Source organism: Falco naumanni, chromosome 2 (assembly GCF_017639655.2).
Source record: "Falco naumanni isolate bFalNau1 chromosome 2, bFalNau1.pat, whole genome shotgun sequence".
In the NCBI taxonomy this organism is placed as follows: domain Eukaryota; kingdom Metazoa; phylum Chordata; class Aves; order Falconiformes; family Falconidae; genus Falco; species Falco naumanni.
The window spans coordinates 118,322,333-118,348,075 of record NC_054055.1 but is presented as its reverse complement, the minus strand read 5'-3'; the positions used below and the strand labels follow the sequence as shown (position 1 = coordinate 118,348,075).

The following is a 25,743-nucleotide window of genomic DNA, read 5'->3' as shown; positions in this document are numbered from 1 at the left end:
TCTAATCATAAGTTCTCCACTTCTTTAAAAAGAACCATTTCTGTGGTCACTTACCATCAGCAAAACATCCCTACCGCCAGTCCAAAAATAAAGCATCTTCACTAGCCCAAAAGAGACTAAACTCTAATAGCATTATTACAGTGAGAAGCTTTGTTAAAAAAAATTTATTTTGAAAGTTAGACACAACCTTAAAATTGTACAAAGACAACAAGCACTCAAATTACACAAAGAGTTAGCAGTGAGTACAATGCGAACACAACAACAGTGAGTCTTGCCTCTGTTTATATGTAAATATAAATAGAGATTATCCTTGCCAAACTTCCAGCTTTTTTTTTTTTATTTTTTTCCTGAAAACCAGCTCATTATGCTGCAAAACCTAGCAGGAAGCATTTCACTGTTCAGTTCAACAGAATTGCTAAAAGGGGCTCTGGCTAAAAATAGTCCTTCTATCATGAGAATATCCCATACTTTGCAGAACCAAGCTTCTCTCTCAATTGAAAAACAGCTTTCCCTTTCTTTATGTCAAATGTTTCATCTCCTCTAGGGACCTGTCAAATTACAGGCTTCAAAGTGCTTTAAAATACTAGAACTTGATCATGTTTTTTTTCAAGAACATGCAAGCTGAAACTAACGTGCATACAAGTAAGTAGTAACATAACAGAGAATGTTCCTGTTTGTATTTTACTCTTTGTAAGTGTTGTTCCAACAAAAGCATTTCGGAGTAATTTTAGCTGTGAGTTGGCTAAACTAATATAAGTACATGATCAGAGAAGAAAATATTTCTTTTTTTTTTTTTATATTACATTTAGAGCTTCAAATATATTAAGAAAACCACCTGGCAAAAAGCATCCCTTATAGCTTGTCCCTAGATACGTATGTAAAATGAAAAGCAGAAGACATTGCTACCATCCTCCCTTGTGAGAGTACTTTTTACAGGAAATACACCAAAAAAATAATGCAGTGTTCTTGCAGGACAAAGGAAAACGCCATGGAGACTGTTAAACAACTTAATCACAGCCTCTGTTCTAGGAATTAATTATTACTTAGGCTTTTATATACCAGAAAACTTCTGTTGTAAATCTTCCCTAAGGTCAACAGCAACTGAACAAAGGTTATGCTTCATCCAACTATAGCCACGCTGGCAAAATCATGCTTTGAATTTGCGTGTTTGCAGGACTCTGTTCCAAGACTGAGTGGAACCATTTTTACTGTGTAGTAATAATAATGTGTTACTGTCCTGTTGACGATTTGGGTTACGTCCATGAACACAAACTCACTAACTCATTATTCTTTCTAGATGTCCTGCAAGTGCTTTACTTTTCATTGGTTTACTCCATGATGAATATTTGTTGCAACGGATAAGTATCTTGATTTTCAAAAAGCTTGAAAAGCATCATGGTGCTTTCTTTTTTTTTTTTGAACAAAATTGTCCTATTATTAAGACACCAGTGTCCTACAACTGCTGTGCATTGGAATTAAGTCAGTTCCATTCAAAATCCTGATGACCAATTTTTGCTTCCAAATTGTTATGAGTTGGCAGTGTATGGCTACACTGATAAGGTTCCTCACCAGGCTTACACCCTCTGCAGTAATTGTGCATAAAAACTAAATTGGTACTAGAATAATTACTGAATATACTTACAGAATTGTATTAATTCTGTAAATTGAGGCTCTGTACACTGACTGCTTTATACATACAGTAAGCTTTTTAGAAATTAAGCGTTCTAATACTGCTTTGCCTTATTGAAAACAACTGATTTTCTTTTTTATAAAAGCTGCTGATGTTGCTAACTTGCATTTTTATGTAAAACCATATAAGTGAAAGTAATATGATTTTTTTTTTCAGTTGTGCAAGAGCTATTTAATGTTACCATTAAGCTTTTCCAAATGTCTGTCAGTTTGTCAGTCAAAGGAAAACCACACAGCACTGAATCCTACATAAAATGGTTATGGGGTGCAGCCTGCAAAATCCCACATCAACAACCGAGCTAACTAGCCCAAATTCATACCTTCCAGTCAAACCATCTTCTCTAGGTCATTTTGTTTAACGGAAGCCTGTTTTCTCAATACTTCATTGTTTCCTATTTGCTTCAACACTAAGATAGCATTTCCAAGGTAAAAAAATAATAATAAAAAATTAAAGCAAGGATGCTGTTTCACTGTAAAGAAACAGCAGCTGTAAAAGAACATTTTCAATTATTGTCAGGACAGAAAAAGGCTGTTGGCAGTGTACCTTTCACTTGGCTTAAGAATGTTTGTAAAACTGTTCTAGCCCAAGGCAGTTCATCATCTTCTGAGGTAAACCAAGCATCTGCAATAGCAAGCAATATTTTGGAAGGCATGTTTTGATATCTAGAATTAGAGAAAAACAAATACTACCGTTATTTGTGTCTGAAGTTCTAAACCAGCAACCAGTATCATTGGCAGGATTGCTATGACTGCATGGAGTCCCGCTAGCTTCAACAGGGCCCAAAGGTGCAGCAGTGTCCCGAGTACCCACGTACTGGTAAACATGGGTACGCAACCTTCTGCTTTTTAGTTCTGTGCATTTACTCAAGCAGGTCTCTCGGCAGAAGGCTACAAGACATGGTTATAAATGTAACACAAGTGCATTTCTATAGAAGCTAATTGCACAAAAACCAGTCGTTATTAAGTATGCAAGTCTCTCTCAATCCAGCAAAAGAGACTGCTCTAGAAATAGCTAGGGAAATAGCTACAGAAACAAAACAAGGTTATTTTGTCTGGTTTTAGCAATTACTTAGTATTGCTGTAAGTATTTGGAATAAAAGAAATATTGAGAAACAGATACTGTGAAAATCTACTGGGGAAAGGAAGCTGAACAGAATTGGCTCCGCCTGACGGAGTTAAAGCATGCTTACACCACTGTGTCCACCGAGTGGAGGATTTCTGTGTCGCTAGAAGATGCTTGGCACCTTCCTGAACCCAAAGCACCTCAAGGAAAACTAGAGCAGATCTAGAGCAGGCAGAAGTTGGTCATATTCCAGCACTTCGCACAATGCTCCCTCATGCCATTCAAAAACTTCATAGAGCACTTACATCGAGGGTACTATTTGGCATAATAATTTGGAATAGCTCAGTAATAGTTTTCTAGATTTTGGAGAGGGTAACACATCACTGAAATTCTTCAGTGTCTCCATTTTACTTTTTGCCAGTCCAATAGATGTGGCCTTGGCACAGAGTAAGAAATACAGTCTAGGTCTGTAATTCCAGTATAGCTTCAAAGTATACATCATTTCCTATTTGCGCTTACAGGTGCTGAACAGCCTTTACAGCAACTATTTTGAAAACTATTTCAGTCACTTTACCTCCCCTGACTCAGAGGCTGAGGACAAAGCCAGAGATGTAGAGGACCTTCAGGGAAAGGTAGAGGAGACTCTTCTCCTGTGCACTGTGAAGAAGCTTTCCCAGCTCCACAATTTAGTGCCTCCCCCACCCCCAATTTAGATTTAGCATTCTTTGCCCTGCTAGTAAGAAAAAAAGCATTAATCCTCTCTACTAAGATCTTGGTCCAATATAAGTTTCACTTGCCAACAGCTGCACAGCAAACCACGCTCGCTTACTGGTTTGTCTACTCAGCTTTCAAAGATTGTCTCCGAAACTGAAGGGGACATGTCAAACTGAGACAACGAAACAGCGATTTTAAAAAAGCAGGCATGGTAAATCTGCAGAACTCCTAGTGTTGTGAGAATAGCGGAGTTCAGAGGTCAATACAAGAGACCAGCCATTTAAGCCACATAATGAATACATCCACAGTTGCACCAAATAGGACAAGAGTACTGTAGAAGAAAAAACGATTCCCGTTTTAGAATGTAAACCGAACTTGAATAGGAATTTGCAACAATCCTCCCCCAACAAAGCGCTTATGTTTTAACAAACCATTCTACAGCTTCTTGCATTTCAAATGTGCAGCACTTCTTCTTGGTGACTCACAGACAGGATACTGGACAAAGCAATCAGCTGACATGATTAACAATCCCTATCGTGTCATCTTCCTCGTGTATGCAGACATCCAGTCTAGGTAAGGGAGGTCCTCCATCCAAGTGCCTTTTCCTCAGCGTCAGTCACAGCTGGACCGAACACGGATAAGCTGTATGCCAGGTATGTTCCCTACATTCATCATGAGTTCTACATCAATGTAGCTCTGAAGTCTACAGCAGGGTTAGCAACAGTCTGTGGCATACCGCTAAGTTCACAAACAGATTGTCATTTCTACAATAATACAAAATAGCTTGTAAAACCAGTATGTAACACTGTATATATGCATGAATATAAAAATAAACCACACCATCAATATGTAAAACTTCACAACAATGATTAAAACAGTTTTATTCTCAACGATCTTCAGTATTGATGAGTTGGTTCTCATTGTCATACCCGTCAGGCAGGTATGCTTTCCTTAGTTGGTCTGACTTGGGTATGGAACTGCCGTTCTTGACGTAGCGGGAGAGGAAGGCTCGCACAGATGGATGATCAGCCTTCTCAAGTGGAATATTAGCTTCCAGGCACATTTTCACAAAGTCCTGGATGACGCTGGTTTTCTCTGTCTGAGCAGTACTGTTGCACTGAAGGGAGGCAGTCAGAGTCCTTTGCTTCTTCCTGATGTTCTGTTCTTCAAACTCTGCCTTTCGCTTTGTGTGTGTTTTAGACTTGAGGTGGTCATTGATCGCAGACTTGCGGACGTGATTCAGAACCACATTGCAGGAAGTACAGAAGAGTTTTCCTCCGTCTTCGTGCAGCTCGCTGCCAAACTCAGTTACGCGATCCTGGGGAGTTACGTACAAAGCAGTCTTCGAGCGGTTACGTGACGGAGCGGACTTCACTCCAAATCGTTCCATTGCTGCCTTCAATCAACTTTACCACCTGAAAGCTTAAAAAAAAAATATTTAAAAATTGCTGTTTAAGTATGCTAATGTTTTCAACCAAACAGCTGGTTTGCAGCCTAGTCAATATCCAATACAGCGCTTGTTGACATCAGAAAGATAATTATATATAAAATACAAATATGAAACCATTATTGAAAGGCTCTTCATCTTGAAGTCCAAAGAACTTAGGAGACTGAAGTTCCTCACGGGTCAGAGTAAACCACTTTTTAGTTTCTACAGCTACAAAGCTCAGCAGAACCCTCAAAACTCAATCTGTTCATCACTGAAAGTCAAATAGAAAGGCTTTTTGCTTTTTGTTGGAGACAGTTTTTATCCTTTACTCTTTAGCATTAAGGGTATTTTCTTCTTGGTATTTTCAACATACTTGACAGTTTCTTAGTTATGTTGAGTCAGTATTTTTCTGTTTACTTCCTGAAAATGTGTATTAATTCTGTTAGCAAAAGCCTAGTTGTCCAAGTATCAGGCAAGGCAGCCATTACTGTCACTTACAAAAGCTGGGGGGGGATGACAGACGACCTAAAACCAACAAACCAAAAAACGTGACCCAAACCTGAGCTTTGTCAGCACTCATTTGGAAACACCCCTCCTTTTTTGCACCATCTCAAACCACCAATATTAGATTGAGTCTCAACTCAAGAGTCAAAAGCAAATCATTTTGTCATTGCAACTAGAGACTGCTGAAACAGCCTAATGTAAACAGAAAATTACATATGTTTCAATGCAAAGTAAGAACCTGTGTTTACAAAGAGACAGCTTCTCTGAGCAAGAGAGCCAGACACTTTGTAACATCACTCTGAATGACACTATGTGACCAAAGTTTGCAATAACCTAGTCAAGCCACCTTAAAATCAAACAGGACCCATGTCTTTTTCTGTTGTTAAGAAATGGAATAGCTGGTATAAATCTCAACCAAGATATTTTAAGTCCTTTTGAAGGTAAAGCTGAAGTCAAGAAACAGGTCTGTTCAGGTTTGAGGTTTTCTGGGCAAAATGAATGGTCATTACATTAACTACCCACTCCCTTAACAAAAAAAGGGGCAACAGGTGTTTCTTAAAAATCTATTTTGGCAAATACCTGGAGGAAATATAATAGGTTCCCTGGGCATTTACTCGTGGACAACTTTCAAGAATTTTGCACTGCCTGTGCTTACAAGGCAGACCGAGAGATCGGAATGCCTGTAGGTGTGAGCTGCCTCTAAAAGACCAGAACTTCCCAATTAACGGTAAGTTGAGCTTGTCCAGCTCTAAGGACCGAAGGGAGTTTCTGCTGTCCAGAATGCCTTTTGCTTTGTCTAGAAATAAAGGAACAGATAACTCGGTCTTCAAAATTGTCTTAAAGTCTTCAAAATTTCCTTAAAGTTATGCTATGTCAGCCTTCTGAGAAAAAGGAGATGAATATCTTGCCATTAGCTCCTTTCCTAGTTTGTTTTCTGCACTATCCAATACTTTCCAGAACTGTAAGCCTTGACTGATACCACATAAAACTACAGACTAAGAAAACATCTTTTTTTGGCACCAATTCCATTCTTTTTGTTGTTTTATGCAATTGATCCCCGTGAGCTTTCCTGAAATCAAGCTGAAACCAAGTCTAAACCTAACATAAACCTGTTGCTTAGGCTTCTGAGACGTCAAAACACGTTTGCACTCGTGCTGTAACAAAACCCGTAGGAACTCCGTGAGCAGTACAGCCACCGAAACACAGGATCTCTGCTGGGTTTTGTTTGGGTTTGTGCGGGTTTTTGTCTCAAGTTTCGACGTGGATTTCGATGCCTACCGGTGCCTGGACTGCTTGTGGGCTCGGGAGTGCCGGGGAAGGCGGGGTGCAGCCCGGGGGGCCCGGACAGCCGCCCGCGGCACCCCCGCTCGGCGCTGCAGCCGGGCCAGCGGCGGGAGCCGGGCAGGGCGGAGCGCCCGCCGTGCCTGCAGCGTGCCGCCGGCCGCGGGGCCGCCACGGGTGTACGGGACGGCCGGCGGGCCCCACAGCGCCTCAGGGTAGGAGAAAAACAAGCGGTGGGCAGCACCCTGTCAGCGGGGCGCCCGCAAGCGAGGCAGCGGCTCCCCGCGGGCTCAGGCACCGGATCGCCGGCGCCATTTAACCCCTGCGGGGCCCTGAGGGGCGGCCCCGCCTCTCCCCCTCACTCGCCCCGCGGGGGGCTGAGGGCCCGGCCCCCGGCGCCGCACCCCGGGCCTCGCTCCCCGCCGCGGCGGCAGGCAGGTGCGGGCCCTCCCTCCGCACGACCCGCCCCGGCACGGCTAGGCACGGGGGTAGGCTTCCGCGGCAAGAGCCGGGAGGCGCCGCCGCCAGCTCCCGCAGCCCCCTCCCGCTCCAGGGACCCCGCAGGCGGCAGAGAAGGGGCCCCGCCGAGGCAGCGCCGCCCGCCCCGCCCACCCCACGCCGGGCGCCGTTACCCGCTCCGGCCGCGCGGCCTCCCCGCACCCCGCCGCCGCTCCTCCGCTGGGCCCCGCGCCGCGCCGCAGCCAGACGGACCTACCCACCCTGGCGGCCGCGGTAGGCGGGACCTAGCAACCCGCCTAGCAACCGCCGCGCCCGCCCGCCGCCCGCCTCTTGCCCGCCGCCACATAGCGGCCGAGCGGGAGCAAGCCCTCCCTGATTGGTTTTCCCAGCCCAAGAGCACGGAGATGGGCGGCTATTTTGCCCAATTAGGAGCGGGGGGCGGGTGTAAGTGCCGTGATAGAGGCGCCCTCAGGCCAGTCAGAGCACGGGAGGGAGACGGCGGCGTCTAGCGGACGGGGGCTTCGGCCAGTCGTCGACGGGAGGCGGTGGAAGGCGGTGTAACAGACGGGGTGAGTAGCCAATAGCAAGAGGGGGGCAAAGTAACGAGAAGACTTTTGCGCCAATCGAAGAACACTTTGGTGGGGCCGGGTGAAAGGGAGGAGCCAAAGGTCACCGGCGAGTTCTCTCGCTGCTGTCCGTTGATCGACACGCCGGCTGGCCCAATAGGAGCGTGGGGGGTGGGCGTGGCCGGACATGAGGTGGCGGGGCGGGGGCTGCCCCTTCCGGCGGGGCGGGGCGGGGGGGTGCTCGGTACGCGCAGGGCGGCCGGAGCAGCATGGCGGAAGACGAGAGCGATCAGGAGTCGGAGCGGCTCAGTGAGGAGCTGGAGGCACTGGTGACGCCGGGCCTCCCGGCCGGGCTGCCGGCCCTCCTCAACAGCCAGTATTACTGCCGCCGCTTCTGCCAGGTGAGTGCCGCCCCGCCCCCCCGGCCCGCTCCTCGCCCCTCCCCCCCGCGGGTGGGGGTGGGCCGCGGCGGGCTTGGGGGTCCCCCCGCTGTGGCTCGGGAGTCCCCCCGGTGCGGCGGGGAGGGGGCACGCCGCGGGGCCGAGGCCGCTACCCCTCAGCGCTCGTCGGGGCTGGGGTTCGGGCCGCTCCCCGGCGTCCTGGGGTCAGTGCCGGGGCAGGGCTCGGCGGGGTCACTGGGGGAGGGGACCCGCTCCCCGGCTCTGGGGCGGGGCGGAGGAACGGCGGCGATGGCTGCTAGGCGGCGGGGAGCTGCCGCCGGGTGCCGCCGGCCCGGCCTGGGGGGAGGGTGGAGGCCGGGACTGGCAGGGAGGCCTGTGTGGGGGAGGGGAGGGACGGCGTCTCCTGGAGCGGGGGTGGGGGCGGGCGAGGAGGAGTGGGGGGCGCTGCGGGCGGGCGGTCCCGCCGGTGCTGGGGGGCGCCGCCGCTCCGGGGCCGGCGGACCGGGACACGTGCGGTGCCGCCGGGGACGGCGGTGCTGCGGGCAAAACAATTCCGGGTGGCTTTGCCTAGGCTGGGCAGCCGGGCGGGGGGGCGGGCGGGCCTCGGGGACAGCTCTCGTAGCGGTTGCTGGATTACACCAGGGTGGTGTGGTTTGTTGGGGATTTTTTATTTATTTTTTCCCCTTCGGAAAGCAGCGTTTCTTCATACGGGCCCGGAATTCTCGTGCTCTTTGCAGCCCCTTTATCTGTGCCTTGCAGAGGAAAGAGCACCAACAGGTTGCTTCCCAAGTTGCGTTCATCAGCAGGTGTTGATGAACCATTAGTTATGCCGGGTGGATTTCAGCCACTCTACTTGCTGTTTTCCGAGGCAGTCTAGAGGTGTTTTGCATGGCATTACTTCATTTCATCGACTTCTTGGCTGCTTCCCTCGCCACGCCGATTGTTTTCTTCCATTTAAATAAACGTGTTTTCATGTTCTTATTTTGTTCATCCTGTTTTACTGTTCAATGAAATATTTCTTTGAAATATTATCTACTGTAATAAATGATACCAATCATCTCAGATGGCATACTGTCAGTAAGTCCATAGGTTGCTTTTTGGGTTTATCGTTCCTTTTTATATTTTCTTCTGTTCAGCGATTTCTCTAAACTTAATATGTGTGAAAAAAATTTTGAAGCCAGTAAAAGAAGTGAATGTTTGGGGAATTATAGTGTAAACTACAGTTGTAAGAAATCATAATCATATTTGATAAAATTGGCATGTCGCTAAGATGTTTGCTTCTCCTGAACACAGAGCTTCATCTTAGATTTTTGTAGCTACGTTTACTGTGTGTTGAATTCATTGTGTTAAAGAGGAACTGTGGGCACAGTGATAGCTTCATAGCTAGGAGTTAGTAAGGAACAGACGAGGATGAGATCAGGGAAGGAATTTTCCTATAAAATAGTTGTATAACAGTTATTACTAGTAGAGTAACTAAATCGTTTGACCTTGACTTCTCCTGCAGTTTCTTTTGTGTAGCAAGATTGCCAAGCCCTCTCCCCTACTTTGTTTTGCTTCGAGTTTATGAACTCTCCGCATGGGCAGCCAATGTTCAGAGTATATAAAGGGCTCTGTTTCTTTTCTTTTAAGTTTTCTTTTTAATAATGCATAGTTTAAATAATCCCGATGAAAGTGAGTTAATATATTAACACTTTGTCTCCAGGGATATTTTTTTTTAAAAAAAATTGGCCTGGTATGATCCACAGTCATGTGCTCACTCAAAATATAGTCTTCCATGTTTTGTTTAAACATGTTTTTTAGTAATGGATTCTTCTACTGATTTAATTATATAAATACAAGTTCTTAACTGGTGTAGTGTACTTGTATGAAAAGCTAGTAGCTGTGTGACAGTGGTGGCTTGACAACAAATGAAGTTGTGCATGCTCTACATTAGCGCATTTATCCTCACGAGACTGACAGCAGTGCAATTATACTGGTCTATATATACCTGTACATACAGACAGCTGACCGGCCCTCAGCCTATTAAATAAGTGATGAAGCATACTTAAATTTCTTCTTCAGAAAGTATCATGAAGCTTAGGTCACCTCTTTCTCATAACATGTGTTGTAAAAAAACCCCTCACCTAAATGACTTTATGAGAGTTTAGCTTCCCTTCCCGCCCTCCCCCCACCACACACACATTTTTTTAGTGCAACTCTTCCCTTCAGCTCTAGTTTTTTCAGAGCCTATTGCTTTGTACATTTCTATCCACATCTTCTGAACATCGTGTTTGGCTGTTGTGCAGATCAAGCCTCTCCACCTCATTCCAGTCCACACTGGTAACACAATTTTGCTTGTCTTAATGGTTGTTTGGCATTTCTAAATGTCAGAGTTCACATCCTATGTTCCTGGTTTTGTGTCAAAAGTTGAACAGCAGTTGTAGAAATTGTTGCTTAGTGATAATACTGTGAGTCTGAACTACCCCAAAGAAACATTTTTATTTTCTGGATAACCGCCTATTGAAATAACATGGCTGTGCTTCAGTCATAGTGATGAAGCTTGGTGTCAGCTGGTAAGAATATCGTTTAGATTGCTTATAGTTATGCTACTGTGTGAAGTGTACACACATCCACATCCCTGTAAGGGCTACAGGAAAAATGAAGCCAAGTGTAAAGCCTTTTTGGTCTGTAGATAGAAGCACAAAGACCACTTCACTGGTTGTAAAGAGTAAGAGAGTAGCTTAGACCTTGAGAAGCAGTGGCATACGCATGTCTTTCATCCTTGAAATGTGTTAGGTAAAATGTTGCTGTAAACAGCCAGATTCAATGCTCTTGAGGCCTGGAGTATTTCAGCTGAACCTCTCAGACAGTAGATTAAGTAACAGTTACAAAAGGTGGATTAGCAGAGTGTTTTCCTTAAATATATCTGTAATCACAATTTCATGTACAAGATGAGGTTGGAACGTGGAGTCTCTAAATCCGCCTGTAGTTTCTAGGATCTGTTTTTGTGTTGTAGGTGTGCATGCTTATACAGAGTCATTACAGCCCGAATCTTCTAAGGCAAAGTGGAATAAAACTTATTCTTTTCTTAGATTTCTTAGGTTTTCTTAGATTGGTATTTAAGATTGATGACATGAGGGAAACAAAAATCAAGATTTCTGTGGTTGGGAATGAAAAGAGACAGTTGGAAGATAAGTGCCCAGCTTATGTATCTCATCAGCTGTTTCTATGTTACTTACTAAAAACTGCTGATCTGGCATTTCTTCTTATTTGTGAAGTTTGCCACGTATTGAAACCACTCAGACATTGGGAAAAGTGTCTGCTGTTCTCAACTTTGGCAAGCAAAAGAGCAAGGCGTCTAACTACTTCGTAGGTTTAAACCCATTTGAAAGGTGGTACCTAGCAGAAACCCCTTCAAGCCTAAACATTTGGAAGAGCTTCATGAGTTTCAACTTGTTACATGCAGGATTTGGAATTCTGTCATGAGATTCCTCAGGGACCGGAGCCATTGAGTGATTCCTATGTGAGTGAAATACAAATGATGGAGGGAGGAGAAATTAGCATAGATGGTAACTTTTTGGTAGGGGGGGGGGGGAAGAACTTTTCTAAGTAGAAGGTTGACTTTCCAAATTTACTTGATTTGGAAACAGACCTTGACAGTGAGCTGGAGAATGTAAGTAGTTTATACTTTGTTGCACTTTGAAGTGGGTATACTTTTCTCAGCTAGCTTGAAATTGCATTTTCTCTTCAGAATCTTTTCTCATAACACTGAGTACTATCAAAATACTACAACTTACTCCCAGCACTTCTGTAGTTGTCCACATGGCTGCATAACTATACAAGATGTTATGTTTTTCAGTACTGACAGAAACAAACACTCTGATCTAAAGTGCCAAGGTAATACTGTGAGGGGTGACCACTACTCGATCTACTCTTACTGTGGCATCAGCTTATGGCCTCCCAGTATGATTTAACTTCTTGAAATAAAGATTACCTAGTCTGCTTACATTAATCGGTGGTATCTTGAGTCACTGCCGGAAAAATAATTCTTGGGTTTATGAACCCTAAAGCCAAGAAGTAAAATAGAGTAACACACTAGAAAAGATAGTGATTTCTGGATTTATTTTAGTGGAGTTAAAAAGAAAAATACATGGATGTATGACTCAATTGTTGTCTGCCTTGCTTTGTGGGGATGAAGGTAGAAAAATATGCCAGTCTCTGAATGTTTGTGCTTCTGATTTTGGGATTGTTACGTTTTTGCACTTTTTGTAATATGCTTAAATTTGAAAGTACTTGCTTTTGACTCTTTACTTTGAACTTCAGGTCAATAGTTAAGCTGCTTTTACATTTAAAAAAACCCACCAAAACCAAACAACCCAAACAAACTCAGAACACCAAAACGGAAAGCCCCACAAACAAACCTTTTGGTTATGCCAGACTTTTCTTTTATTACATTTTGGACCTTTGGGCTCTATATTTGATTTTCTTATACTGTTTTAAAGTTTAGCTCATATGACTACTAGCAGTGGAAAGTGATCTCTTAAATTTCTTTGAAGCTTATTTATCTTATTTCCTTCATTTTCTCTCTACCTTCAGAATCTGTAATTTTTAACCACCTGTTTTCTCTTGTAGCATTTGTGGTGTTCTAAGGGTTTTGTTTTGTGGTTTGTTTTGGTTTTTTTTTTTTTGTATCTTCCTGAATAAAGATGTTTATACCTGTTAGTTGCTCAAATTTTGGGAGCCTGGTTGGAAGTCACTCTTGACTTACTTGGCTGACATTGTTTTTAAATGTGTGAAGACTTGCAAAGGGCCAGCTATGCTTTACAGTAACTAAATTTACCTGTGTATCAAAGAATGCCGTAACTACCTGAAAAGGTTTAAATTTAAAATTCTACCTGTCATTGTGTCCTCTATTTGCTGGGACTTTTTTCCATGCATGGCTGGTGAAAACAAGCATATTCAATTTGCTAGATAGCAGTTTAGTATTGTGCTGTTTCAGATTCAAATGAAGTTCAGGTTTGAAAGGAAATCCTTAGAAATTAGCTGTGGCAAGCACCAGGTCCTTTTTACTCCCAAACTGAAAACAAAAGTTGTGAGGGTTAGGTTCTGTGGAGGATTACCTGTCTGCAAAGAAAAGGTGGCCTGGATTAGGTAGGTGGTGGTACTCTTTCCTTTGACACTTGATGGGAAGCCTGATAAGCCACTATCATGCAAGAGGAGGTTGTATTTGTGGAGCGCTTGGCTGGTTTTGGTCAGCCTCTTGGAGAATTCACTATAGTAGTGGATTTGCAGCCTCATTATCGGCAGATAGGTGGTTTGAAGGAGACAGTCTTCAGTGTTCTTGTTTTGTCATTAACATTATGAAGTCTTTTCTTATTCACATACTCGTTTCTCTCTTCATACCAGCTTCTCAGGTTTTGTGCCTGCTGTTTAGCTTTGCCCTGAGAAATTATGTCCGTCTTTTAAAAAAGTGGGAATAAGGAGTTACTATAAAAGTTACACAAATGTACAAATGCATTTTGGAACTTTTTGTTTCACGCTTTCAAGCTTCTTAGGGTTGCTACTTCTCCAGTTTTTAATGCCTTGTCTCAAAGTATGGCTTTTTTAATGAAAATAATCTTTCCCTTTTGCTTGGAAAAATACATCAAGATTGTAACATACAAAGGAGTTGCAGGTTGAATGATGCTTCTGTAGCAAAGTTTGATAGCCTTGCTACACGGGGTTTTTCAAGTTAGAGAAAACACACTTATTGCAATAGGTAATACAAAAATAAAGTTGTGTCCTTTTGGGTAGTAGTTGTTCAGATGAGGGAAGGAATTGTAATTTTTATATGAAAAGCATTTAAAGCTTTTTACTAATATTTCTGATGTTGTGGACATAGGTATTAATGTGTGAATTCACAAGGTTGTCAGTTCTCTTCCATATATGATTTAAACAATTCTTTAAATTAGTTGACAGAGAGGCGCTAATCAAAAGATGAGGAGGAATATTACTGCTTTTCAATGTAAATTTTTATCTTTCAGTCATAAAATCTTACACAGGGACATTCATTACAGTGCTGCAAGTAGCCCAAATGGCTTTTGTAGAATTAATATATACTTTTCACTTTTGTACAAGTGACAGACTGTAAATATGTATGGAAACTGGCTGTCTGGGTAGCTAAATGTAATGGAACCTCGGCTTAGATATTATTTCTGCCTGGAGCAGGCTGATGAAATGGATGAGATTTTGGCGGTTGGGGGGGGGGGGGGGAGCATTTAGCTTTAAGGGGTAGAGCTTTGGCAGAAACTTGTCTTGTAGGATGTGTCATGCTGTTGCTGGGTGATGTTTTTCTCTTTTGCCAGAAGTGTGATTATGTTTGGTTACTCCTTATGTAATACTCACATGTGAATTGCAGTAAAGCCTTTGCTTACTTTTTAAATTTTTTTTAATTACACTATATAAAAACATTTAAAACATTACTTAATAGATACAAGTTTAATGTTATTTTGTAGGACTTCTCTCTGTTTGGGTAATGCAATCCTTTCTTGTGAAAGAACACAGCTTGTTTATATGCAGAAACAGATGAAAATGCTCATCATTCACTAAATAGGTTAAAAAGACAATAAAAAAAGGAGTGATTATTTCTTTGATGTTTCCAAGTACAGTAAAATTAGTGGTACTCAAGTTCGGTTCTAGAACTGAACTTTGGTATCCAAGCAGTTCTCTCTGGTACTTCTGCTAAACAGACAACCATGTTAGGTGTTGCTTTTAATTATGGTTTCTAATTTTCAGGAGACTTTTTTTTTTTTTTTTTTTTGAGCTTGGCGTTTAAAATCCTTTTTGGTTCGTTCTGTTCTGTGACAATTGCTGTACTTGCCAAACTAGCTTTCTGTTTCTGAAAACTATAAACAGAAGTACTCACAGAATGGTTGTGGTTTTAATCGTGTGGTGATTTCCTTTACTGTTACATCTCACAAAATGTTATGGGAGTAACTTCATTTAAAATCTTAATTGGGGCAAAACTTTTAAATTGGTGGGGTTTGTTTCTTTTTGCTTTCTTTTTTTGTTGTGGGGAGGGACAGGAAAATCTGTAGCAACTTCAGGCCTAGCACTGCATAAAACATGTGTTTGTGTCCTGCATATTTGCAGTGCTGTTTTTCTTAAGTGTTTGGAATATTGTCAAATCACTTTAGATACTTTTATTTAATCCCTTAAAATATATGTGTGGATTTCAGTCTGCACTGAATGAGGAAGGGGAGACAAAAGGCCCCACAGTCTTTTTCTTCATGGATGGTAGTAATTTAAAAGGTAAAGACAGATGGGGGAATGGTGGGTGGTGTGTCTTTATATGAAAATTGCACCCTAACAGAATTATTGACAGGAGGTTTTGCAGAAAGTCAAGTTAAAATGTCGCCTCCCTTCTGGTTTTCTGTCAAAGTGGCTTGTCCCTTGTCCAATACAAGTGCAATGTTATGTGCTTCTTGCTTGGCTGACTTAATTATATTGAAATGTGTGTGTTTGTTAAAAATGTGCTAATAAACATTAAGTTTACATGAAGCATTTAGGTTTTTTGTTTGGTTTTGGGATTCTTTTTAGTATAAACCTTTACCTATGTTCTGGTTTACAATCCTGTTTCAAAGCCTGGCATATTAAGTATTTTGGACAAAAAGTGTTAGTTTCTATTGTAGGAAAAGCTATTCAATGAGATCACTTAAAAACAGCAAGTGAAATATACATAGAATTGTAAAACAAACATATGTTACTCTGCAACACACCCCACCCCACTCACCCATATGAAATGTGTGTGGAGTGTGGTTTGGGATTTATTTTGTACTTAGTTGTGCTCCCCATCTCTTACTGTTAATTGTTGCAGATCTGCTGAGGGTTGACCAGTTTTAGCGGGTTTTGGTTTGGGGTTGTTTCCCCCCCACCTCTTTCACCCTGGGACTGATGAATGTGTGGTTTCGGGTATCCATACTCGGGGAGGGATGGGGGGTGGAAAATATGCTGTTCATATTCTTTGTGACCATATTGGGGTGGGGAGGTTTGCTTGTTGCATTACAGTTTGGTTGCCGTGAATCTTTGGTGAATGCGTTGGAGTTGCAAACAACTGCCTAACTGAGACAGTGTGGCTGGTGTGGGGTCTTGCTTTCTGTGCATCTCTGGTACTTCTGTGGCAGGCCAGTTCAAAGAGCTGATGCAGACAGTGACTGATGTTTTTTTGGGGAGAGGAGGCTGTTCTCTGCCAGTTAGTTCCTAAACTAGCTTTCTTTGGGTTCAGATGAGCGCAGTAGGTGCGCCAAGGGTAACTAGTAGGACTCTGTAGTCCTTTGTGAAGTGTGGGCAGTAGGACTGCACCTTTCAGAGGCTGCAGTGCCTATTAATGTCAGCATGAGCCCTTGTCGTGTTGCTTTTGAATGCTATTTGCAGAAGTGGCACACTGACATTGGGTCCAGAATCTTATCAGAAGTTCATATATGTCTAACCAAAGAGGGAGACAAGCAAATACCGTAACTTTCCCCTCTGACTGTTTTCAGTTCAGCTAATTTACTGTAGTAAGTAACTTCTGGTGGATGTCTTTTTCAGCTCCTGCAGTCTATTTCAACTCATGTAGCCATTCGGCATCCAGAGCATCCCTTTAGTAAGGAGCTCCACAGCTTAAATGCACCCTGTGTGAAGAACTACCTCCTACAACTTATTTTGATACTGCTTGCCAACTCTGTTTGGTGTCCCCCCTGCACTGGTCATTTCTTTCAGTGCAACTAACTAGGACGCTTCAGGTTGTATCCTCTACTTTGCATTTCTTGCCTTGCTTGCCCTTCTTCAAAGCTTCCCCCCCCCCCCCCCCCCCCCCCCCCCCCTCAGGCCTTCTGTATTGTCTTTTGAGAGAGGAATTTGTAGGCAGCACACCAGGCATGCAGTTTTATAGATGTGGGGATGTGCTCTGTGTTTGGGCAGTTAATGCTCTGCTTTGTTTTGTCTTATTACTCCCCCAATACTTGATTTGCTTTCTTGGCCATTGAAATGAGCTTTAAGGTGATTTTTCATTAAAACATCTGTCATAATAACAGTCTTTCTCTTGTGTGGCAATTGTCAGTTTGAAGGCCATCATGTTAATGTCACGTTTAGATTTTGTTCCCCAAGTACCACTGCACTTGGCTCTGCTGAATTTTGTTGTGCACCGTCACAAGCTCTTTGCAATTAACACTTTACGCTAGCAAAAAAAAACCCCACCAGTATCATCACAATATGTTGTCTCGTTGCTTGAAATAGTTTATGAACATATCTGTGTTGTGCCTTTTAGGTCAAAGTGTCGTGAAACACCGTGGTGGGAACTGATATTTTATTTCTACCTTTGTTTGATCATTTGGAGGCTAAAAGCACTTAAGGACGTTTGTTCTCTCTGTCTACTTTGGTTCTGATAAGGCTTTTTGTTTTCCTATACAAGGGACCTTGTATTTCGGAGAACTTGCAATAGATGTGTGTGGCAGTACTATTTTAAAAAGTGTTTATTCTTCCTTTTAGGAGGAAGAGTATTTTACCTACAAGTCTGCTAATTTTCTTCCAGTTGACCTAGATACTTGCTGTGTTAAGCTAACAGATTTTTCAAACAGGAGTTACTAGAATAAATTTGGTGGAAAGTCAAAATTACTTACAAAATATAAATCAGTCTTTGCTCTTGTTAGTGAGGAGAAAGTTACTGGTCCCGTTTTCAGTAACTGTTTTGCTTTGGAGCAGCTACAATCAAAATGTCAGAAATGGGACAGTGGCCTGTTCATGTTGCAGAGCCTTAAACAAAGTTAGGCATGCAGCTTTGGAACTAAAAATGTAGGCCACTTAAGCTGATTTATAAACCCTTTATTTATTCACAGGGAGTGAGACAATTCTAAATGGGATTCACAGACTTTTGAGTTAAAAAGAAATCCTGAAGAAGGACATATGTCTGATTTTTGGTTTAGTCTGTGCTGTGTGGGCCAGCCTGGCTCTTGAGATAGGTGGCCGGGTGTAACTAGAACTGGTGCTTCACAGCTTTCTTGAAGCCAGTTACTTGCTTCTTCCGTGTGCTGTGGAGTGTTTTACAACATGGCTGGTGGCATGGTGTTTCCCCACGTGCTTCTCACCTTCTCAGATGTAGATCTCAGTTAGGTTTGCTCAGCTGGAGAAGAATGCCCTGGGCCCTGAAGTGTAACTGGTCCACTCTTCTGCTTATATTGAAGCTGTGCCATTATGATGAAGAAAATAAGGCAAGAGTAGGTGAGTAAAGGGACACAATGAGATAAGCTATGTGCCAGAGCAAGGAAAAAATACAGTTTTCAGTCTCTGCTTGGAGTACTGCATGAGTCACATCTTAGCTGTTGATTAAAGGAGGAGATGACCCGAAGCCCTTGGCCTTTTGCTTGCTGGGGGACTGCGGCGTAGCTAGTCTGTCAGAATTGGTGGGTGCCTTTACAAACATCTGTTTTATGGCTGTGCTGCGTGCTGAACTCAGTGCTCCATGTTTTATTCGTGGAGTGCTCCAAACACACTGGGCCCTTCCGAGGACTTCAGTCTAAGGAGACCTGTGTAGAAATATCAGATGATGCTGGCTTATGAGCCTCCCAATGTGGTCATAGGCAGTGCCAGAAATTTCCATTTTTTAATACAAACAAGATTTGACTAGATGACTAGGCAAGGATTTTTCTCCATTAAAACCTATTTTTCGCCTTCGTGTTTCTCCATATATAGAGATGCAGTCCCATAACTGTAGATCAGGGCATAATTGCCTTAGTTCCATCATAATGGATAAAAAGGGCCGAATTTACTTGTTTGATCAGGTAAGAAAGGGTGACTGGTATGTTTGTGCCTTTCTCTGCTGACATAAAGGCTAGAAGAATGCAGGCTGGTCATTCCCCTCCTTGAAAGTGTTAGGATGTAAAGTCTGGATATTGTTGTAGACTCTATAATTTGTGTCCTTTTGCAAAATTAAAAACTTGCGTTTAAGTGCAGTGTGTAATATCTAATGTGAAACTATGTAAGAAAAAAAAGTATTTCCTGCCTTACCCTCTGAAAAGAAGAGTTGAAGGTCCTTTGTGGTATATCTTTTATAATGCAGGTCATAAAGCTTCTGTTTATTTTTTCAGTTTGATAATGCAAACTGGTCAGGGTTTTTTGGTTACAAACCCTACTTCTGAGGGAGAAGGAGGGGAGATAAGGCAGGTACAGTATTAACTACTTATTATTTCTGACTAAAGAGAATGTTTTCTGTTGTAATATATATTTCAATGTTTTTGTCATTAGGTTGTTGAAGACTATGCTGGAAGATGGCAGGTTCCTTTGCCTCAGCTTCAGGTGCTTCAGACAGCACTCTGTTGTTTCACGTCTGCCTGTGTATCATTCCCAGCTGAATGTGAGCACGTACAATACGTTTTGAGTAGCCTAGCTTTGTAAGTACATCTTAAATTTTTTTATTAGAGATAGACCGTGTCGCTTTTATAATGGTGATAGGGTCTCGGAGATTCTCAGAGTTTTTAAGAGTGGTTTTATCAGGTGATGTAGATATGCGGAACCAAGAATCGCTGACTGAGGATACAAACCCTAGAATGTAGTTTACTCTTTTTATGTCCTTGTTAAATATTCAAGTTGGGTATTACAGTGTTGTGTCATACAGGTTTTCTGGCAGAATTAATAATCTAAAGAAATAAGTGATCACTATACAGACTTCTTGGAAAATCTTACTGTAGAGCATTTGAAGACCAACCTTTGACAGCACATAATTGTAAATAACTTGTCTAAAGTTTTTACTGTTCTATCGCTGGTGATGTAATATGCTAAGTATTAAGATAAATTTCTTCTAGTGTTTAAGAAATGAGTCTGGTTTAAAATGGCTTTTTATGTTTGAGTCATCAAAATGCTTGTGGGAATGACCTGTTACACAGTTAACCGACCAAACGTCATATTCAACTTAAAGAACTGCAGAATGTTGGGTCATAAATCTCGCTATAATACCAATTTTCTTGATGCATTGGTCGTTTTCCCATGTGAAGGCTGAAAGTGTCAGGGTAATGATCAGTATATAAAAGTCCTATTTTTTTTTTTTCTCGTTCTAAAAACCTACTTTTCAGGCTTCAAAACCTCAATGTTGAATGGAAGCAAAAGAAAAATAATCTTTTCAGCAAATTAGATATATTAACAGAGATGCAGTGTACCTGATCTTCTCTCAGTAGGTGGGGACAAAACCCCTACAATCTAGCTTTATTGAGGGTTTGGTTTGAGTAAGTTGGACTTACTTGTCCAGCTGTTTAAACTGCTTTCTTGTTGTGTGGTGCTTTCCGATACAGCTCAGGATCTCAGTCCAGAATTTTGTGTGGAAATGTTTCGCTTCTGCCCCATCTAGTCATCAGCAGTGAATGCTGTCCTGGTCTTCCTTTTCAGTTGACTTGGTCAGGAGGATTGGGTTGCTTATCCTTTCAGCTGTTCTTGAGCTATTAGTACTAATTACATAGGGGGCAAGGCCTTATTCTGTACACTTGCAGAGTGTATGCTATCTTGAAGTGTTGGTGAGATTTCACCAAAGAGATGTAACTCTGTGTGTGTGTTTGAAACATGTTTGAGACATGGGACTCTCTACAGACTCACTAGAAGACAGTTTTTAAAACTGTAATGCTCAGGTATTGGAGAATGACTACCAGTTGCATCAAGACGTGGTGACCCAACTCATAAACTTCAAACCACATTTTTATATACTTTTAAATATCAAAGCTTGGGTGCAATAAAGGTAGAAATTCACATGTTTGTTGTTTGTAGCATAGTTACTTCCTGATAGTCTAGAAGTGAATTGGTCACTGGTTTCCTGTCACCCTTGTCTGTCTTGGGTTTTGGAGCTGGATTTATTTGCTTCTTCCCTTCTAGAATGCCAGCTTACTTTTTTCTTCTGACTCTGCTCGACTGGCATAGTTTTGCATGTGATACCATAAAGGGGGCCTGGGGCTTTGTAGTTGCAGTTACCTGGGAAACATTGCTCGAATCTCTTTTGAAAATTCAGTGTACATACTAGTTCTTGGAGAGCAAAAATCTGCCTGTATTGTCATACTTGAGTGAGATTTCCTTGGTAACCGGACAATAAACTACCGGCCGTGCTGTTCAGCACAAATGAAGCAGCATCTGTATTGCCTTTAATATCAGGGGGGTTAATAATCGTGCCAGCATTCTGGTGTTCTTAGGCAATCTTCTGATGCCAGTAATATCAAGGTAGTGATGTGATAAATTTGGAAGCACCGTTATTATAAACAAATTGCAATGCTCTTTTAAGGTAACTGGGCCAAGCTGGAATTTAACTGAATGGAGACCAGTGATGAGGAAATAGAAATATTTGGATAGCTTCCTTTATTAGTCTGATAAGAGTGTGGAGCAGGTGCATTGATAGGGAAGAAAACTGTAGTTTACACTGGTTCACAATTACTTTCCAGATTTTTTTTTTTCAAGATCCTATTCTCTTAAAATCAGTCAAAACAAATAGCAAATGATGCATGCATCCATTTTTATAACTATTTTTGTCTTATTTAAGTTCCGGTTTGGCTGCTTTCTAGATCGCGACATGACTCATGTCTGACCTTTCCCGAGAGTCAAGTATGCTGCAAAATTTTGTTGCACCAACATGAAATGAGATAATGGTTTTCAGAACAAAGTGCTTATTTGGGTACTAGTTATTTTTTCATTCCATATCTGAGTTGAGATTGAAGGACCTAATCTGGAGAAAAATTCTGTCATTGAACATAATGATTGTGTATCTTAAATTTTCTGGGTCTCTTTGGCATAGCTTGTCACTGGCTGGGGAAAAAAACTACTGCAGCATAATCGAAGGACAACATAATTTTATGATACTTTTGCATTATTCCCATACATAACTTCATTTTGTTTGTGTGAATATTAAGATCTTTTAATGCACAGTATTTCTGAAAATGTTGAGAGGAAAAATTACCTTAAGTCTGCTCTTTTAACTTCTTTTGAATTAGCTTTATTAAAAATGAAACATTTTGTAGGAATACTTCAGGCATTAACTTCAAATATATTGAAGTTTGACTTTAAATTTGGGAATAACTGCAGTAAATGTAATTGTTCTACAAAAGAGTTCCTTGTTCATCTGTTCATGAAAATCTTCGTGGTTTTTTTTTTTTTTTTAAGAACAGTCACAATAAAAGACTAAGTGGTATAGTCAGGAAAGAAATTGCCATTAGTGAGATCTTGATTTAAAATCCTGTAGGTTGGAAGGGTGCCGGAACCTCTCTCAGGGGTCATCTTCTGCCTTCTCTCTCTTTGCCACCTTATTCTCCCTGTTCATTGGGAAAAAAATGTCTGGAATAATGTTAAAGAAAATTATTTCTATTTTCTTCTGTTACGAGAGCAAAGCCTTTGCTGTTCAGTTCTGCTTCTAAAATGCCCTAGATAGAGTTTTTCTTTAGTACTGTCTTTCCCTCTGAGAGCTGCTCAGTTATTGCCTGCTGTTTACCACTTACTTAACCAGCAGTTGCAGGTTATGTTAGTGCAGTACTTGGCAGTTACCTTTTCAAAAAAGAAATTAAATTTTTCTGAATCTTAAGGCAGAGCAATAGCAGATGCGCTGGATCTGTTTGCAAATCCATGGGATCCAACTATGTAGTTTTTTGATTAAATTGCCTGAATGACAAGTATTATCTGGAAGTATGCTTCTGTCAATGAAGCCTTAAATAGACCCATCCTTTCTGATTCTGCTACCATGATTGTTTGTCTCAGTCATTTTATTAAAAATAAATAAAATGCTGGACAAGTATTTTAAGAGGATGGAAAACACGGAGGCCACAGGTCAGTTTGAATCTAGATTGTTGAAAGGTTCAGTCCTGCCTTCTCCCTTATCTGCCACCTTTTTTGAGGTAACACTTGTGAATTTGTGTTGCTGCGTATAGATCTGATTTGCTTAAAAACTTGGTGGTGATGAAATTGAAATTTTATCAATTTTTTTGCATGTCACACAGAAGGTGGATGTAGTGCCGTTTGTGTATTTGTGCAGAAGCTCTCCCTTTGAAAATAATCTTCAAAAGCTTTTTTTTGAAGTATTTAAATTAACAGCAGAAGGCTTCTATTTGGAAATACGAAATTAATAACACCTTTAAACCTGCATCTTTTTAGAGGGACTTAAGTGGGCGTTACAGCAAAACAGGTAGAAATGGAATAAAATGTATTAGTAGAAAATGCTTATACATGAAAATATTAATCTTTGGGAATCTGCATTCATGTGAAGTTACTATTCCTTGAATGTAACTCCTTATACACTGTGCATACCATAGTAATTTTACAGTTGTCCTCTTTCTTCCTCAAAATTGCTGCATATCTGACAAATGCTTTGGCTTTTGAGGAAGGTTCACTTTGTAGTTGTGAATGTGGAACAGCACTATGGAGGATATAAGAAATCTTGAGGGAGATGATCAGGCAGGTACTGTGAGTCTGAATGTCCCAAACTTATGAAGAAGGTACAGCAAAAGGGATTTGAAATTGTGCTTAAGTATCAACTGTTTTATTGCTGATTTGGTCTTGTTGGCTGTATTTGTGTTTGCAACTTGATGCCAGATGAAGGAAGCATGATGTGTGTCTGCGTGATGCGTGGGGAAATCTAACTGCCAAAATCCAGCACAAAATACCAGACTAACAAAATTTTTGTAATAGAGGTGCATTTAGATAGCATGGATGTTAACCAAACTTTTTAGAGTGATTGGCATGGGTCTAGAACTTAGGAAAGTCCTAATTTTGGTTTCAGCACTGTGAAAACTAATAGACTTACGGTAGTTTCATTTTTTGAATGAACATTTTTAGGTTGACTTGTCACTACTTCTGTTTTTTAGGAGTTTTTTTGAATTGCTGCTGTTCTTTGGAAAGGATGAGTTCTATGAAGATCCTTTGAAAGATATTTTAGGTTCAATCCAGGTAGTGTTGCCTGCTTTCATATAAAACTTTAATATATTTTTTAGTATATGTAATGACAGTTTTTGTGGATGTGTAGCCTGGGGAAAACATGCCATTATAGTGGAAGAAGTTAACTGCTTTACTTACATTTATACCCTCCTCCACCCCCCAAAAAAGGTGGTGGGGGAGGATATTTGAAGGGGAAGCCATCCATTCTTAGATTTATCATCACTATTGCTATTTGAATCTACTTTTACTAAGTAAACTGAACTTCCCTTTGTTTGTAATACCAGTCTTGTTAAAGACTTGGTTTGTGCATTTCCCATACAGAAGAGGGAAGCTCTGCTTGTTTGTATCTACTTAGAGCTTAATGTCATCCAGTGTTGTGTAGCAGTTCGTGACAAGAAACCTCAAGTTTCCCTCTGCGAAGTTAAACAGTAAATGTAAAATTTAAGCTCTATCTCAGTGAGCTCCTCACATCAGCATAAACCTGCGTTGTTTAAAACTCATACTCTTGGCAAGACAATTTGTATGGCTATATACAGCTGTATAAGATAAATGATGCTGGATTTAAAAACTTGCCTTTTTTTGCCTGATAAGTTTTTTTGGTTTATTTTGGTGGTTTGTTTTTTGTGTGGCTTTTTTTCCTCTGAACTGAGATTGAAACTTGGCGTTCACTGCATGGGAACACAAACGCTTGTGCCACCATAAGAGGAAACTGTTACAGGGAAAGAAAGGATGAAAATCAGAGTTGTTTCTTCTGTTAATATTGATCATGGAACTGCAGTTTGAGAAATAACAATCCCTTTGCCATTTTTATGTTGATACCCATCTGTTACTGCTGCTACAAATTAAATGTCAACACTGCTTACCTTAATTATGAAACCAGCAGCCATTAGGTGCTTGATTAGAATTGGTAGAAGAATGGGGTCAAGGAGTGGCTTAGCAGCCTCAGGAATGGGTAGGGTCTCTTGCATAAGAGTCTTTGAACATTTTGGCAGTCCTACAGTAAGTGTTTTTTTCAAAAACACTCTGAACAATACAGACTGTAGGAAAAAGTGTGATTTTGTATTGCAGTTCTCAATTGCTTTGACTTTTAAACAATGAATATGTTAAAATATATCTTTACCCAGTTTTCTAGATGGATTTTTGAATCAGCTGTGTAATCAAACTGGTAGCGAAAACCATTCTTTCAGTTACTTAACCATTCTTTACCATCAAACATACTCATCTGAATATAAAAGAAAAAAATTGAACCTAAAAGAACTTAGAGCAAAAAAGCGTATGTTAAGAAGTTAATTGTATATGCATAGACCATTCTTCAGCTGCATTTTTTAAATTTCAAAATTGGATACCTTTTCCTCGTGATTAAAATTCTACTGTTGATTAACATTAACGTCTACACTGTTACCAGCAAACAACAAGGCATGGGGCAGGGGTGAGCTTGGCATATGTGAAAGTTATGGGTGGCTAAAGCATTCCAGATTATTTTAAACAAGTGTAATTTATGTAGAGATTCGGAGAAAAATGGTTGCTTGAGGACTGGTGACTCACATGGCTTAATTCAGCTTTTCCCTTATGGAATTCAGACACCATCACTGAAATCCAGCATCAACATGTCTAAATCTGTGCAGACTGGTGCAAGGCGAAGATTTCTCCCAAAGCGTATCCCCAGTAGTATCTATAATTTAAGGAAAGATGGTTTTGCATCGTTATGCAAATGACAGGCTCTTGCTGCACGCCTTTGGAAGACGTGAGCATCCT

General features: G+C 41.4%; 2 protein-coding genes across 9 annotated transcripts in view; one reads left to right on the top strand and one right to left on the bottom strand.

The window, feature by feature from the left end:
* Nucleotides 1–149: 149 nt before the first annotated feature.
* On the bottom strand, nt 150–7,441 carry CGGBP1 (CGG triplet repeat binding protein 1). Of its 7 annotated transcripts, XR_005826233.1 has the most exons (3): nt 7,313–7,437; nt 3,898–4,888; nt 150–2,352 (listed from the first exon to the last, which is right to left on the bottom strand). XR_005826233.1 is itself a non-coding variant. In XM_040583042.1 (2 exons), exon 2 carries the CDS (start codon nt 4,854–4,856, stop codon nt 4,353–4,355), a length of 504 nt encoding a protein of 167 aa, XP_040438976.1. In that variant the 5' UTR covers nt 4,857–4,888; nt 7,396–7,441; the 3' UTR covers nt 150–4,352. The 7 variants fall into 7 exon arrangements, 6 of the variants coding, with proteins under 6 accessions (XP_040438976.1, XP_040438974.1, XP_040438975.1 ...); XM_040583042.1 differs by having other exon boundaries at nt 150–4,888; nt 7,396–7,441; XM_040583040.1 differs by having other exon boundaries at nt 150–4,888.
* A 500-nt stretch (nt 7,442–7,941) lies between these two features.
* Nucleotides 7,942–25,743, top strand: part of ZNF654 (zinc finger protein 654) — a 36,083-nt gene continuing 18,281 nt past the window's right edge. Inside the window, exons 1-3 of one of the 2 annotated variants that reach the window (XM_040583038.1) lie at nt 7,942–8,106; nt 19,345–19,490; nt 23,919–24,000. In XM_040583038.1, the coding sequence (XP_040438972.1) occupies nt 7,975–8,106; nt 19,345–19,490; nt 23,919–24,000 (360 nt within the window). In that variant the 5' untranslated portion in view covers nt 7,942–7,974. Of the gene's footprint in view, nt 8,107–8,227; nt 8,310–19,344; nt 19,491–23,918; nt 24,001–25,743 lie in introns of those variants that run through there. The other variant, XM_040583039.1, reaches the window with a different exon arrangement.

Coding starts and splice junctions, on each gene's coding strand:
- CGGBP1 (XM_040583042.1), bottom strand. CDS start 4,856: ATGGAACGATTTGGAGTGAAGTCCGCTCCGTCACGTAACCGCTCGAAG.